Raw genomic sequence first — 17429 nt, forward strand, 5'->3', positions numbered from 1 at the left:
AATATGTTAAAAATATAAGTAAAGGTTTTTGCGCTTAAAACAAAAATTATATTTTAGCCTCTTTTAAAATTATTAAATTATAAAATTTATATATGGAAAATTTGTATCTTCATATTTAGAAATAAAAATATTAATTTTTTATTATTTTATGATGATTTGATAAAAAATTATAAATTTAAGTATTAATAGAAACGAAAAATTAATATTTAAGAATTTAATATATGTAAATATATTTATGATATTCCTATATTTTAATAATTTATTTTTCCGTGTGATCTTTTTTCGAAGTTTAGTTTTTTCCTGTCTGCCAAACACTTTTTCCTATAAAAACGAACCCACTTTCAATAATGGATATTCATTTCAATTTATAAGGATAAAACTTATAAGATTCCTATAATTTTACCAAAAAAGAAAAGTAGGCAAATGGATGGGCATGGAAGAGATGAAGATAAGGTAGGTAATGGATTCAACCATGAAGAAGAAGAACATGGCGGTCGCAAGAGCAGTAACAATGGAGCTGAGTACGAGATGTCGGTGGAACAAATCTTCGAGAAAAGGGAAGTACCGCCATGGAAGAAACAACTGACAATGAGGGCGTTCGCCGTGAGCTTCGTGTTGAGCATATTGTTTACTTTCATAGTAATGAAGTTGAATTTAACAACCGGAATCATCCCTTCCCTCAACGTATCGGCTGGTTTGTTAGGGTTTTTCTTCGTCAAGACGTGGACTAAATTGCTCTCAAAATCCGGTCTCCTCAGACAGCCCTTTACCCGCCAAGAAAACACCGTGATTCAAACCTGCGTCGTCGCCTCCTCCGGCATCGCCTTTAGCGGTACGTTTTTTTTTCTTAACTTTCCTTTTGATTTTTGTTATGCTCTGAAAGAATTACTCTCTACAAATCAGATCACTTAGTAAAAACTGCCCCATTCTTGAATCTAAAGCAAAAATTTAGGGAAGGTTTAATTCTAACCACAAATCCCTATACTCTTCAGATTTTTAATATTTAATCCTCTGCTTTCATTTCCCAAAAAATAGTTTTAGAAATTTAAAATTCAAAATGTATTTTTATTAAATTTGAACATGTATCATTTTAATAGTCAAAGTCTTTTTCAAAATTAAATACAGTCTATGGGATTTTAATTTTTAAACTAGACAAATAACAAGATTAAATTCATAAAACCAAAAACAGAGGGATTAAATTTTAGAATTCTGAAAAGTATAGGGGCTAAGAGCAGAATTAGACCTTTAGGGAACTCACTGCACCGGATATTTTCCCTTTGCAGCGGAGGGAACGAGGGTCAATTGAGTTTGGTATTAAATTACGACTTTGTTTACCGTTTTAACTTTTTCTTTTTTCAAATGGAGAAATTTAATTTACTTAAATATATAATAGCAATCTATATTTTTATTATAATAAAATAAAATAAATATCTGTAATTAATAAATATTAATTGATATATAAAATAAAATTTATATTCCGACGGTCACTTTCACCCATACATTATATTTCGTGTATTAATTTTAATTTGACTATGACATTAATTAAATTTGCCCTAAATTTGTTTCGGAAATTCGTTGCTTTACAAGTAACTTTCACTTCCATAAAATTTTATTTTTTTAATTTGTATTTCATAAAATTTAAAGGATTAAAAATATTATGTTGTGTGGGAAACACAAGTATAAAACACAAATACATGTTTAAAACTAACACATAATAAAGAAGGGAATATACGCTTGAAACTAATTAATCATAATTATACATGAAATATGTATGATATTAAAATTAGAAAAAATAAATTTAATTGTTTATCATTGCGTTGTTATCAACATTGAGTTGGTGTCAAGTTAATTTCTGATATCAATTTAATCAAATACATTATTAATATATACAATTGATTGAAGTAATAAAGTGTGTATGATTAAAATTAAAATATATAAAAATAGAAAAATAAAGCTTTAGTTGAGTAGAAAATTAAATGTTTTATTACTATAATTGATTTGGGTTCAAATTTCACCGTTTGCGTATTATTAATTTTTTTAAATGGAAAAATTTAAAGTAACTTCGAATAATATAATTTATTTTAATTACGAAAAATATTTTTAAAATTTAATAACTAAAATGGTCATCCAATTAAGAGTGATATAAACTCAACAAAATACTTAAATAATAGTATAAATTACATAGTACTATTTTTGGAAGACCAAGACTTTTTGCTTGTGTTATTGTCTTCTCCCTGAATAGTGGTAAACTGCCGTGGATTTAATCTTAATTTAAATTTTACAAATTTGCATTAGTGGTTAAAAATGAATATTATTTTTTAGAAGATAAAATGTAATTTTATTGTTATATTAACTCGTGATTTCATAAATTTCGAAAGGAGCATAGAATGAATTTACTATTTTTGAAAAGTCAAGGCTGCATCATGTCTTTGCCACTAAGTAGTGTTGGACTTGTTGACTGAGTTTAGCTAAATAATATAATTTCGCTTATTAATTTAATATGTTATTAACCGTTTTCTTAAAATATATTTTAATTAATTTATTGGATTAGTGTTATGCATTGGTACTTTAATTTTTTATAATTACTTAATTGGTGTTTCAATTTTATAAAAAGATTATTTTAATTCTTTATTTAATTTTTCACAATTTTTTAACTCTTAAACTTGTAATTTTTGTCAAATACTTTAAAACGAATGAAAAATTATTATTTTTTAACTTTGTTGACGTTACATACATGTGTCACGTAAATAACACGTTAATATTTAATTAATTTTTTAAAATTTAAAATTATTAAAATTATTAAATTATAAGAATAATTTTTTTATATTTTAAAATTTTAAAGTTTAAATAAATGGGATGTATCATTTACCTGACAATATATGTTTATACGTTATCAGTAAAATTAATAAATGTTAACATTTCTATCTATTTAGGGGTAATTTGATTATAAAAAAAGACAAGTTCAAAGGTTAAAAGAGATGAAAAAATAAATAGAAGGTGTAAATGAATTTTTTTTAGTAAAGTTAGAGGGGCAAAAAGGTTATTAACCCTTTTTCTTTTAAAACATTGTTGCTTTAATTTTTTTTAAAATTGATGTGTACCATTTATTAGTTCGACTTTAATAATATTTTGTAAAGGGGACGGGTGAGTGACAGTGAGTGAGGCCAAGTTGTTGCTTTGGGGAATGGACTAATGATACGGTGAGATGATATTGAGATCGAGGTCATTAGGCGTGTTTCGGAAAACTGAATAAAGTCAATAAGTCAACGATACAACTTTTTAGACCATTTTAAAGTGGGGACCCCTTTTAGGATTTTTTAATTTTATATTTATAGCTGTCTGTCTGTCTCCATTGCTTTTACACCTTTTCAAATTTGCTAAACTCACGCTGACACAATGTTTTCATATTAATCTTTACTTAGCTTTGAACTGCCCATGTTCTCATTGGATGATTATCATGTTATTTATGCTAATCATTACTTTGGTTTAATTTTTTAAAAAAGATTCTATAAAAGAAACCCGTAGTATAAGGATAGAAAAATTTGTGTTTGTGAAGTTATTTAGTAATTGAACTTGATTATTTTGATCTAATTATTTGTAATTCGATACCTATATATATTTAGGTAGTAATTGTAGTTAGTCTGTCTCATTAAATCGAGTATAATTAGATAATCTCAATTATATTATTTAATTTTTATAGGAGTTGAGAATTGAAAAAATTATGTCAGTAACTAGGTAGGATTTTTTTTATTTTCTTAAAGATGTAATTATAATTTAGGAAATAATTACAGTTACTTTATAGTGTTAACCCATTCTACAATGGAATCTAAATTTTATTTAAAACTGCCTCTGAACCTCAAAAACTTCAGTTAAAAACCTATCTATCTCGCTCTGAATCAAGTTAAATATTATATATTGCCCCAGTACCTGGCTGATTGGGTTTTATTTGCCAACATAAATGTCTCCTTTTAACAATGGTTTATTCATGGATTCATCTAATTGTCATTAAATATTTCTTTCTTGAAAGGGGGACATGTGCTATATTAAACATTACTGAATGAATGCTCAACGAAGCTGGTGTGAGTGTTAAAACCATGTATGTTAATCTTATTTTAAGTTTTTCTTTTATATATTTAAAAGGTTTTATATCTGTTCATGAGCTAAGGCAAGTAATGGCCCAACCCTACTTAATGATTCATTTACACTATTCAAATATTATAAAAATATTAATTTTTTATATTTATATTTATATTTATTTAAACTTAAAATTAAATAAACATATTTTAATTATTTATTTTAAATTTAGATCAGACTAGCCCAAGTTAGAATTATCTAATCCAAGTTTGACTGCTCAATCCATGGTCTAGTCCATGGGTGATTTACTATTATGAAATCACTCTCTCATCTTTGACATGGAATTGTGTGATACACTATTCATATAAGACCCAGAATCAAAACCACAAAAATGCTATGCTGTAATCTAAAGCATGAAACTTGTGGTTGCAGTACATGTTTTGAACTGAAAATTTTGTAAAGCATGTTGTGTTTATAATTGATTGAAAGATAACATCATGTAATTACATAACAAATTTCATTTACCGCATAAAACTTGTGGTTGCAGTACATGTTTTAAATTGAAAATTTTTGTAAAGTATGCTGTGTTTATGATTGATTGAAGATAACCTCTTCATTCATTTTGCTTAAATTACAACCTCAACTGGTTTGCAGAAGCTTTTACTTACTTTTACCTGCTGACAAACAGGGGGATTCGGGAGTTACCTCTTCGGAATGAGCGAACGTGTTGCAAAGCAATCCGGGGATAACGGCGGTTTCAAGAATCCATCACTCGGATGGATTATTGGCTTCCTCTTTGTTGTTAGCTTTCTCGGTCTCTTCTCCGTGGTGCCTCTTCGGAAGGTACACTCTGCTTTGCCCCTGTATTGAAGTTGAATGGACATAGAAATCCCACTTTCTAAATATATTGTGTCTATAATAATATAAACATTATGTTTATATATAGGATTTGAAATCGTTGAGCTAATAATGAAATGATATTCTTTCAAGGAAAGGTTCTTTTTGCCTATGTTAACTTCCATTACCAACTTTTTTGTCCTCTTGTTTTTCTCAGATCATGATCATAGACTTCAAGTTGACATATCCGAGTGGTACTGCAACTGCACATCTCATCAATAGCTTCCATACTCCTCAAGGAGCTAAGCTAGCAAAGTAAAAATTATTATCATAGTTGCAGTTTCTAATTAAAGCCGATGATTACGATGTTTATTCGTTCTAATCTTTTCATGTTTCTTACTTGTAGGAAGCAAGTGAAAACATTGGGGAAGTTCTTTTCTTTCAGCTTTTTATGGGGTTTCTTTCAATGGTTTTACACTGCTGGAGACGGTTGTGGATTTATTAACTTCCCTACGTTTGGGCTTAAAGCATACGAAAACATGTGCGTAGAATCAGTTCAATTTCTTCCCTTAGTGAACTCGAAAACGAGTACTAAGCGACTTGTTTGCTAATATTTCAGGTTTTTCTTCGATTTCTCAGCAACATATGTTGGAGTAGGGATGATTTGCCCCTACATAATAAACATATCAGTGCTGCTTGGAGGAATACTTTCATGGGGTCTAATGTGGCCTCTCATTGAAAATAGAAAGGGTGATTGGTTTAATGCAGATCTTCCCAAAAACAATATGCACGGCCTAAAAGGTTACCAGGTTAGTTTCCGTTAAGACCAATGAAACTATAGTTTCCCAACATGGTAACATCGATCTCAAGATTCGTTATTCCTTAAATCCAGGTGTTTATTGCCATAGCCTTGATCCTAGGTGATGGGCTATACAACTTTGTCAAGGTGTTTACTAGAACCCTCACAGGCTTGTTTTATCAATTTCGAGGACGACAATCTCTCCCTGTTGCAAATCAGCATTCTTCTGATACCTCAGACTAGCTATCATACGACGACCAGCGCCGAATCCAACTCTTTCTAAAAGACCAAATTCCTACATGGTTTTCTGTTGCAGGTTATGTAACAATTGCTACCATCTCCACCATAGTTCTTCCATTCATCTTTCCCGAACTCAAATGGTATTACGTATTGGTCATTTACATCTTTGCTCCAACATTGGCTTTTTGCAACGCATATGGAACTGGATTGACCGATTGGTCCCTTGCTTCGACCTATGGTAAGCTAGCAATCTTTACGATCGGAGCTTGGGCTGGTCCGAATGGTGGTGTCCTTGCAGGTCTCATAGCATGTGGTGTAATGATGAACATTGTTTCAACAGCTTCTGACCTAATGCAGGATTTTAAGACCGGTTACTTGACCCTTGCTTCTCCTAGGTCCATGTTTGTTAGCCAAGTGATTGGCATGGCCATGGGCTGCATAGTTTCACCTTGTGTCTTCTGGCTGTTCTACAACGCATTCGATGACCTTGGACTTCCCGGCAGTCAATATGCCGCTCCTTTAGGAATCGTTTATCGCAACATGTCTGTCCTGGGAGTGCAAGGCTTCTCTGCTTTGCCGAAAGACTGCCTCTTGTTATGTTATGTGTTCTTCGGTGCAGCCATTCTAATAAACTCCATTAAAGATATGCTGGGTAAGAAATGGGGATCCTACATTCCACTTCCGATGGCAATGGCAATACCTTTTTACCTCGGCCCGTACTTTGCCATTGACATGTGTGTTGGAAGTTTGATTTTGTTCGTTTGGGAAAAGTTAAACAAAGAAAAGGCTGCTGCGTTTGCACCAGCAGTTGCCTCCGGTTTGATCTGTGGTGACGGTATATGGACTTTGCCAAGTTCAATACTTGCTCTAGCGGGGGTTCAACCACCAATTTGCATGAAATTTCTCTCAAGGGCAACAAACGCTAGGGTCGATAATTTCTTGAACTCGAAAAGTTGAATGCATTCGTACAAAATCTATAGATGGTTACATTAGACATGTAAAACAGCATCATCAAGTATTTATAATTTTGTATGTTATGTGCATGTTATTTCTCCGTGTTTTCTTTTTCTGCTGGTATCGTTGGCACAACAAAGTGAAGTACGAGTAATGGATCATCGGGTATCAAAGAATTGTGATGTCTGTTATAGGTGAATGAATTAATGAAAAGTGACATATAGTTAGTTCATACGGTCTTTGTTCTAGCATCTGTGCTGTGTAAAATACTTAATGTCGCTAGGTTTTTTAATTGAAGTTATACTGAAAGTTGGGCTCATTTCCTGATATTATCAATGAATCTCTCTATGTTTGTTTTTTTTTTTTGGTTTTTACGAATACAATTACAGGTAAATATTGATATAGTATAATCATAATAAATAATACATGTAGGAGCAATTATAATTATAACAAAATAATATAAAGCACAATAAGATCGAAACATGGAATGCATTCAGGCAATGTTCACACGTAGACTTGAACCCACAAAATAAATATGGATGGGGAAGAATTCGCAGATGGTAAGAACCAAAGTTGGATATTCAAGGATCTTGAAAAGATTTGAAGTCATTCCTCCCAAATTATAATTATTTGAATTAAACTGAAATTCATTTATTATTATTTACAGTGTAAAATATTTAAAACTAGAAAACCATACATTGACCTTCACTTGTATTTTCTTTTGCAAATTTAAATCAAACCATTTCAAGTTTTAAAGAATATAGCTTTTGTATTCAGCAATAGCTAAAAACATAATTTAAAGGAAAATTAAAGATGTTGGGATTTTTCATTTAAAATCAATATATATATTTTCGTGCACTATTAATATCCAGCAATATATGCAATATGTATGTATACGTTGTGCTTATAATTTTTAATATAATCTAAAACTAATATACATGTTTAGTTCGAACAAATAAACTCAACATCTAATTTTAAACTAACTAGAGCACAAGTCAAACTTAGAACTAAACAAACGTATACAAACAATGAATAACTCATTGAAGGTCAATTCATTTACAAGCTAATGGATTATATATATATATATCCACAGCTTGAGAATGAATAATAATAGTAATAATAACAGATACTGAGATCCAATCCTTGCTATCCCTTAACAGATAATAACCAATTAAGCAAGAGAAATCATTTTATTGGATACTTGACCCGACTCCTTGTTTGGAGAAACCCTCCACTTCCAAATGGTGTTTTTTTTCATGAAATATAAAAAGTGAGATATTAAGTTCAGCCTTTCACTAAGATTCGAGAAATAGCTGTCCTGAGTTCAAGTTGATTGACAGAAGTAACATAATTTAACATGATAAGTTACTATTATGCTTCTCCTAAAGGCTACCCTTTTTTCTATTTGATATAAGCAACAAAGTGAAGGACTAATGACAAATGTACTCAATGTAAAAATCTAAATTTCTAACATAACTGACCAATTTTACATATCAATTGAAAATCTGAGCCCCTCAGAAAACATACCGTCATTGTCATAGTTTGTCGATTTTTCTCATTGTTTGTTCCTTAATCACTTCAGTAAGTGTCTTGCTTGATTTTTGCTTTTGTTATTCCTTATATTTACCATAGTGGTAATATAATTTTATGTTGTCCAATCTTCATCACTTCCATTAGTATCCTAAATAAGATAAAAAAGAATAAATCAGTATCATGGACAATAGACATCCCATTTCCGATGCTTAGGCTGGAGCTAGGCATGGGTAGAAAGGCTTTTTTAGGATTTTATTTTTTGTTCTTATGTTAACTGGACCCAATGGTGAGTGTCAGGATAAAGGTATGTGTCCAATATGGGTATAACTACCCCAGACCCATGTCTGAATATGTGTCGGGTATTTTTAAGGAAGATTAAGAGTTTGGATAACATAGCTTGTTTTGCACAACTATTGTAAAAGCTGAAAACGAAGTCTCACCTGTGATGTGCTAGAGATTTCTTCAATGTCATCTTCGACCTACAAAGTTTGTTTGCAGTATTAACCACATTGAAGAATAAAGAAAAAAAAGGCATTGCAAAGAATCACATTCACAATCAAAACTACATAAAATATGAAAGTATTTCGACATAGATAGGTCCTTAATCCATGTTACAAGAAAAGGGATTTCTGTATTCTGAACTTTATGTATGGATTCAAAAGAGTAAGAGACAAGGGAAGATCATAAGAACACAAAGGAATAAGTGGTTCGACAATAGTAGCCAACATTCAAAGGAAAAAGGTCCCTCAAAGTTATCAATGTTACCAAACAACTCTCTACATAATGGTGAAAATTCTACAAATCTTTTTCTTTGCATTGATGAGATTACAAATACTTCCATTTGTAAGAGTTTATCTATAATTGCTTAGACAGGAAAATCTCATCGCAAGACAACACAGATGGAATCTAAATTTGATAAATTTGGAAATCATTTCATAAACTCAACACAACAACAGTAACTGATTGATGCTGTAGGTCCCTCAAAGTTATTATAATTTTTTTGAGCAGTAAATCATATTACAAAAAACATAAAAATGTGCACAAAGTTATTATAAATTTACTTCAACTTTAAAACCAAACATGATTTGTCAGCAGGCACAAGTAAACTGGTAGTGTCTCATAAGGTTAGTGAGTTTTATCCGATTCTAAGGGGCAACATGAAAATAAGGAAATGTGAAAATGACATTAGATAATATGTTTGAGACTAGGAGAATGATTATGACACTACTATCCTAGTACATGGTTTAGTTGATGCAAAAAGAAAGTACTTCATAAGAAACACTGGAATTTTAAAATATAGACATGATACCTCAGATTCTTCCTTCTTTCTTTTGGTTCCTGCTCCTGCAATTTTAAAGAAGACTCCATCAAAATTCTTAACCAAAAAAGAATATGCCAAAGGTAATTAAAAGTAAAAAAGAGATAAACTAGCGCTTTGAATAAGTTCTGAAAACCATAGGAAAATGCAAACTTGAAGCTAAATTTTGTGAGATGAAGTACATAATTTTTGCACAACAATTTATTCCCATATTGTTCCGACTCTTCATTTTTCATTTGAAGTACCCGTATCCAACAACCATGCTCAAACATGGATATGAGAATATGACCCTCCAATAACCCAAAATACATTAAAAACTTATAAAAAATTCAAACATACCTGAGTCCAACATATACTTGTATCCACACTCACATCCAAGTAACAGAGATTTATTCTATATAACCTACTTGTTCAACTGCAAATTGATAGCAAAATGAACCCCTAACTTCTTGAAGCTGAGGATAAAATACAAAGCATATGCACAAAGGCCAAAAAGGGAAAGCAGCCAGCAGTAAAAAGTTATTCTGCCTTTCAGGATATTAATGACATTTTTCATGATAATAAATAACTAGATGATCTTATTCAATTAGGAAAGGTAGATGAACAACTTCATAAAATCAAACAACCAAAGTATGGAACCTAATATACCTTTCAGTACCCTTTCATAAAGGTCAGCTAACTGTCAGTCAATCAAGCAAACAAAATGAGAGTTATCATCACTGTAGTTCCTAGTGTAATACACAGCTTTATGTTTACAAAGCGTTGACCAAAACAGAGGATGGTTTTGTGCACTAGCTGAGATAGTTGAAACTCATACGCATGGACCTCATTACAGAACTAAAACACGTTTTTCTGAACCTTATAAATAAAGCATTATCCAACAGCTGACAATGCTTCATCCTTCTCCATAATCAATACTTCAGCCACAGGCGATAGATTCGCAGCCTGATCCAACCCATGCCCTCCTTTTTCACTCATTCAAATGATAGATTCTATGAAAATGATATGTACAGTCCCCTCCAGTTTACATGAATAGGTACTAATGGTCCGTGGTGAAAAGTCATGACAACTTACATTAGACTCTTGTACTTTCTCATTGAGAGTACATCAGTCTATTGCACATGCGTGCATCAATATGTAGCAAGAAAGGAAAAGAGATTATTACCACTGGTTCTTCCTTTAATTACTTTTCCCTTTTTACTAGATCCATCATTCTGCGACATCAAAAGCAGATGCTGTTTGTCAGTTACTACTTTCAACTACAATAATTTCCCAAAGTTTTCATACGGTTAAACAACAGGCAAAAAGTTGGAAAATATAAATGTTTTACAGAAATTGGGAAAACAAAACCTTATCCAAGCTCAATTTAACCTGACCAACCTTCTTTTCCGATTTCTTACACCGCGACTTCTTGCCAGAAACTGGATGGAAAGTGCACAACAGGGTTAAAAATCATAAATATTTAATGATCTTTCACAATATTTTATAATAAGAAAGCAGGAATAATTGCAACCTTTTGAGGGAGAAGATTTATCTGAACTTCTTGGTCCCTTCAGGAATTAACGCAATATTATTAGTACATAAGAACTTTTAATATTGAAAAATACACTTACGGCCAAACCAACTTCCCAGAGAGTAATTATACAACTCGGTGGCAAAAATAAATGCATGATCCATTACCTATCAAGGAAATCAGAAAGCGCCTATTAGGATTGAGACAGCATTGCTTGGCATATCTCAACTACATTGTTTAAACTTAAGGTGAAATATTTCTACTTTAGCATTACTCTAGGAACAAAGCAATTAACTTCATGGAGTAGAGGCAAATTCTTATAGCAACATGGCATAAAGTCATGGGCAGTAACAATTATTATGCTCAAGATAGAAACCTACAAGGAAAGGGAGGGGGAGAGAGAGAGAGAGTTGATTCTACTCTTTGAAGTAATGCTGCTCACCCAAAGGGAGGAGGAAAGGTATAAGGATGCCTATGCAAATCTCCGACCAGAATTTTACACATAAAGCACGCAAGCAATGCTTGACATAAACTCATGCAATTTCGACAACTACAAAATTCAAATTTTCACCTTATTAGACTAGAACTTTGATTAGGCATGGCTGAACTTGAAAGTATGATTATATACCCAAAAGAAGTGAAAGGATGGTTGAACTTGAAAGCATGGTGTCACCTCCGTACTTCCTTACATAAACTCATGCAACTTTGATAATCACAAATTTCAATTTTTCACCTGATTAGAAGTTTGATTTGACATGGTTGAACTTGAAAGTATGATTATGTACCCAAATGAAAATTGATATATGCAAAAACATGTTTCATATATTTGTTTTTGAGGTTCACCTATGCACTGCACAGTGGCCCATACACTTTTATGCTTCTTCATTTTTTGCTAATTAAAGGGATTAACTATCTAAGTAGCCAAAAAAATTGATGCGCAAGATTATGGATGGTTATGCAAAAGCAAAGCTTGTCTACAGGCAAATGATTGGATAAAGAGGCAGGAAATTTCTTATGCTTTTAATAAAATCCGTGGAAGGCTTAGGTAATAAAAAATGTCTAGCACATGGAAGGATACAGACCATCTAAAATCTAAATAAACGAGAAATATGTGATCGATAAGAAAATTAGATCTAAATCATCACTATAAACAGTCAAGTCCGTATGATAAACAAGTGGAAACATTCCTAAGAACATGCACAGATAAAAATGTCTAGCACATGGAAGGATACAGACCATCTAAAATCTAAATAAACGAGAAATATGTGATCGATAAGAAAATTAGATCTAAATCATCACTATAAACAGTCAAGTCCATATGATAAACAAGTGGAAACATTCCTAAGAACATGCACAGATAAAATTAGAAAGTCCATGATGCAACTAACCACAAAAACCTCTCGGTATGCTTCCAAATTCACTACATAGCCAGTAACATGCCATATAATCAGGTAAGAGGAGAAAAAGTGTACCCAATGAAGTAAAACTAAATAACACAACTTCTCTTGTCATAATAATGATTGTTTTGCCTTACCTTTTCTTCTGCTTTCTTAAACAATGTAGATATGGTAGCTTGAACAAGTGAACCGTGACTTGTGTTTGAATTTTCCTTAGATTTAGTCACTGTAACACTTGTCTGGGTTGGTTTTTTAGACTTGGTCACTGGAATTAGATTAGTTCGAATTTGTTTGGAGACCTGATTATCTTCTGAATCATCAGAACCAAGGACCAGGGGGGCAGAAGTAATAGGCTGTAACTATCAGTTAAGGAGCCAAAAAAAAATGCTGTAGAATAACTTAAGTAAATAAATAGACAAAAAATTAAAATACAACATCCTAACCTACAGAAATGAGGCAACAGGAATATGCAATTGGATAATACAAAATAATCAAGATATGCTATATCAGGATATTTGCAACAATATCATTGTCGCTGAAATCAAGTTTCAGGCCAACTTTCTTTTCTTCTCCATCTGATGGTTCAGCATCACTTCTGACAGTGTCTTCCTCGGAAGAAGCCTCAGCAAATCTAAATTAACATGAGAAGTCAAAGATGAACTCAACTTCCAAAACTGGTAAAACATATATAAATGCTACTTAGATACTCTTAAGCTTAATACATAGATTTATTTACAAAAGAGAAAGTATGGACTAGGGGAAGCACAAATAGGACCTCAATAAATGGACAACAAAGTTAGGTATTGGTACTAGAAGAATGTCAATAGAAGTGCATGACAATCCCCAGGAACCTCATGTGACCAGAAATGTGTTCTATGTGCTCTAGCATTAATAATCAATAGAATTGTTCATGACACTTCTATCATACAGATCATAATAGTATTCTGGTCTAGCAATCAGTCACTATAATACATTACCATATAAGAAGAGAACAAATGTAGCCATCCTATAAAGCTCCATAGGAAATAAATTATTTCTATGTTCCACTACCTCCATATTAATTGCTTAACAGAAAATCTACCAATTGGATCAACCAAAGAAATACTAGTCAGTTCTACAGGCATAAATTAATACTGAATTGATACATTCCTATATTCCACAGATACAAGGATTGAATAACTACATACATCTTTAAACAACAACAACAATAATAATAAAGATTGCATGTAAAATAAAACAAAACATGTAGAATTGTACTTGAATCTTTTTCCAGCATTTCTTGCAGAGTGCCGAGTTGGTGTCGCTTCCATCTTAACTTTCAAGTTGCTTTCATCATCTGATAAAGCATCTTCAGACTCAGTATCGAGGGACTCCGTATCAGCCTGTTTCATTTCTGTTCTTGGAATGCCTTGCTTGTTAATAGATGTCACCCCAGCACCACCTTTAAAGTCATATTCCATCTGCTGTCCCTGAAATAGTAATTTACTTTAATGAAGATTAACAAGGGAGCTTATCCGCAAGTCACAGAAACACTCTAGAGTAAATAAGCATTCAAACATAAGAAACTATTATAAAAAGAAACAACCTCAAACAGTTCCTTTGGAAAATCAAGTCGCACTTCGTCTGGGTTCTCATCTTTTTTTCCAATCCACCATGCATCAGAGAATACAATCTGAAAAATATCATATTGCTGTGATGATTTAGGGAAAAAAAAAATGAAACATGCTCCAAAAGATATAGTTGAGAAGAATTAATAGGATAGCTACTAGCATGGAAATACGAAGAAGTAATGATGACTCATGAGGAAAAAGAAAAACAATATATTGTTAGACCCAAGCTACCTAGAACCTTTATATGGAAGACAACATTAACATATTGAGCCCAATGGCATTCTAAGCACTCAACCAAGTAAAAACTGGAAGGCTATAGTTTATAGGTAACCAAACTTAGAGCATATAATCTCCTCTAAGTAGTAAAGGATGTAGAAAAAGTAATAATAAAGAACAAACACAACTAAGTTTTTCCTTTTTGACATTTGGCAACCCCATGAAAAATAACATTCAACAAGAAAGAATAAAAACCAATTAAAACTTCCATTGTATACCTAATATTATTCACCATGAGGAGATAAAAATCAGACAGTATAAGTCTCAACCAACCAAAGCCCCATCAGTTCAACCTCCAGTCCAGTTACAAGAACATTGAATTAAGTGCTAATGAGTATCAAATTGTTCAAATTAGTTATCTGTACTGTGAGACAATGTTAGCATTGCCCTGCAACCCAATATTCATCCACATCACTTATAACATCAACATCTCCTAATATCCAGAAAACACTGGTAATTAGAAGGGACTAGTAACCTGAACGTCTCAACTCTTTAAGTTTTTTCTTTTCCTGAGTTACTCAACTCTAACTAACTAACTAACTAACCAGCCCAAACATAATTTAAAATGATGAGACTCAAACCTAGGCGCTCGAGTTCCTAGAGCCTCAACCTTTACCAACACAACCAAAGCCTCGTTGACCTCAACTCTTAAGTTCAAACATCGAAATAATAGGATGTAAGCTATATGGAAAGAAGAGCAAACATTCGTTGCACATCCAGAACCCGATTCTTCTCACATGTTGAAAGAATTGAAAGAAACTTAGTGATAAATAAACACCACTGATTTGCCAATACTCCAGAAGCATGAAAAAAAGTACGAACCATGTTGTCAAAGTAATCATCGCACATAACGTTCTTTCCACCACGAGAGAACAGCAAACTCAAATACCTATTCTTCGGATACACAATGGTCCCAAACAACTTCATTTGACCCTATAAAACCCCCCAAAAAAAAACAAATTCCACCATTAGATTTTCCTACTCTAAAGCAAATCAGAAGAAAATGAATTGAAATTAAAATTAAAAATTTAAAACCTGAGGAAAATCAAGGTAGAGTATAGGGTTTTTTGATCCCAAATTCTTGAGCTCACCAATCTTGCCACCGGAAATAGGAGCAAGGAGACCAGGGAAAGAGAAGAGGAAACGGTTTTTCCTTTGAGATTTCCTGAGAATATCTTTGCCATGGTGTTTGATTACTTGTTTGGATGGGCTAAGAGGAACATAAGATTTAGGGGCCGCCGGTGTGTCGGAAAGTAAGTTGTTCTTCAAAGCTAATTTCTTCAGTCTTCTACGCTCAGTGGCTTCTGGGGTTTCAGCAATGGGTGGTTTCTTTGAAGATGAAGCTTTCACCATTTTTTTTTTAAATTTGGGATCGATTGATCGAGATCTGGAAATGGAAAACAGTGTGGTTTCAGTGATAATCGTTGCCGCTACAATTTGCGGGTAAGGCGGGAAAATCCGATTGGTTTTTTTGCTGCCTCTTTTCAGGCTTTTCTCTTGCTTACTCGTTGCCTTTTTTTTTCTTTTCTTTTAATTTATTATATTCGCACTACTTTTTCATTATTTAATTAAAAAATTTATAATTGCGACACTAAAGTTTCGGAAATATCTTTTTAGTGGTATCTTTTGTTTGTATAATAATAATTTTAGTCCTCATATTTTATTTTTATATCAAGTTAACCCTGATTCTACATAAAAAAAAATTAAAAAACTCAAAAATATTTAAAAATATAAAAAAATTCTAGAAAAATAAAATCTTAAAAATAAAAATATTGTTGAAGAACTAATATGCATGGGAAATAAAGAAAATTATCACTCAATAGAATCTAATAACAAATTAAAAACATAACAAGGTAAAAAAAAGTCACATCATTACATACTTTCTCGTTGCCTCGAAACCAATTTAATAATATCTTCAAATTAAATTTCATATCATTGAAAAACATCTAAAATTGATATTAGAAAGACTTATGAAATTGACTTTGGTGCTAAGGTCCCTACCTTTAAATAATATTATTTTTAATGTTTAAACTTATAATTTTCTCTTAAAATAAAACATGTTTTACTATTACACCCAACAATTATTAATACGAAAGAGCATTTCTAATTTCTATAGGATCTGTCCATGCATTTAGGCTTTAATTAATCTAATCAATAAATTACAATTAGAGAATGCATATATTACGAGTAAATTAGTTGATATTTCGATACAAAATAAGTTTAAAAAATTAGATAAAAATATGAATCTGTCAGAGTCAAAAATATTTTAAAATTTTAAAATTTATTACTAGATAGACACTAATAAATCCACAGATTTAAGAAATTATCATGAATCTTACATTTTTAAATAGTTTACTACTCAATTTACTACAAATTCTAATTTTAAAATCCTATTTCCCAAATGCTACTTATATAAAATTATCATTTTTATCCTTATTTATATATAAATATTAAAAATTTAAAAATATAATAATATGTTATACGAGAAGCTTTTGTAATCTATAATGTGTAATACGATAGCAGATTAGAAATTTTGAAATCTCAAATTCAAGTTACTATTTGTACAAAGCTTTAGTAGATTTGATTGAACATTCTTTGATTATAGCTTACTATTTATGTTATAGGACAAAGATTATAAATTTCATGATCTCAAATTAATTTTTTAAATAAACTGCCCGTTAGTTTCTATGAGTAAATTTTTATTTTGGTTATTTAATTAAAAGAGTTACAATTTAATTATTAAAATTTTTAAAAGTTTTCATTTAAGTTATTAAAATTTTTAAAATTTATTATTTAAGTTACTAAGTTGTTAATGTTTTTATTTAAGTTTTACTAACGAGCTTTAAGTGATAATTTAAAAACGGGTACAATGAATCAA

At 31.5% G+C, this 17429-nt stretch overlaps 1 protein-coding gene and 1 pseudogene across 9 annotated transcripts; one reads left to right on the forward strand and one right to left on the reverse strand.

Moving 5' to 3' along the window:
* The first annotated feature begins 351 nt into the window (after positions 1–351).
* Positions 352–7223, forward strand: LOC107928345 (probable metal-nicotianamine transporter YSL5; annotated as a pseudogene).
* Positions 7224–8139: 916 nt separating this feature from the next.
* Positions 8140–16105, reverse strand: LOC107928346 (DNA-binding protein RHL1). Of its 9 annotated transcripts, none has more exons than XM_041075207.1 (12): positions 15587–16105; positions 15374–15484; positions 14251–14337; positions 13923–14134; positions 13181–13296; positions 12803–13020; positions 11369–11435; positions 11106–11176; positions 10921–10969; positions 9747–9781; positions 8878–8916; positions 8140–8585 (listed from the first exon to the last, which is right to left on the reverse strand). In XM_041075207.1, exons 1-12 carry the CDS (start codon positions 15902–15904, stop codon positions 8550–8552), a joined length of 1359 nt encoding a protein of 452 aa, XP_040931141.1. In that variant the 5' UTR covers positions 15905–16105; the 3' UTR covers positions 8140–8549. The 9 variants fall into 9 exon arrangements, 8 of the variants coding, with proteins under 8 accessions (XP_040931141.1, XP_040931144.1, XP_016715027.2 ...); XM_041075210.1 differs by having other exon boundaries at positions 15643–16084; XM_016859538.2 differs by lacking the exon at positions 11369–11435 and adding an exon at positions 11269–11305 and having other exon boundaries at positions 11127–11176; positions 15587–16084.
* Between the last annotated feature and the right edge of the window lie 1324 nt (positions 16106–17429).

The sequence above is a fragment of the Gossypium hirsutum genome, chromosome A08, assembly GCF_007990345.1.
Source record: "Gossypium hirsutum isolate 1008001.06 chromosome A08, Gossypium_hirsutum_v2.1, whole genome shotgun sequence".
NCBI lineage: Eukaryota > Viridiplantae > Streptophyta > Magnoliopsida > Malvales > Malvaceae > Gossypium > Gossypium hirsutum.

Excerpts from the sequence above, each read along its gene's own strand:
- LOC107928346 (XM_041075207.1), bottom strand. The coding sequence starts at position 15,904 with ATGGTGAAAGCTTCATCTTCAAAGAAACCACCCATTGCTGAAACCCCA. Across the intron at positions 13,021-13,180 it reads CGACAATGATATTGTTGCAA|AGCCTATTACTTCTGCCCCC; the intron begins ATATCCTGATAT and ends ACTGATAGTTAC. Across the intron at positions 9,782-10,920 it reads AATTAAAGGAAGAACCAGTG|GAGCAGGAACCAAAAGAAAG; the intron begins GTAATAATCTCT and ends TTAAAATTGCAG.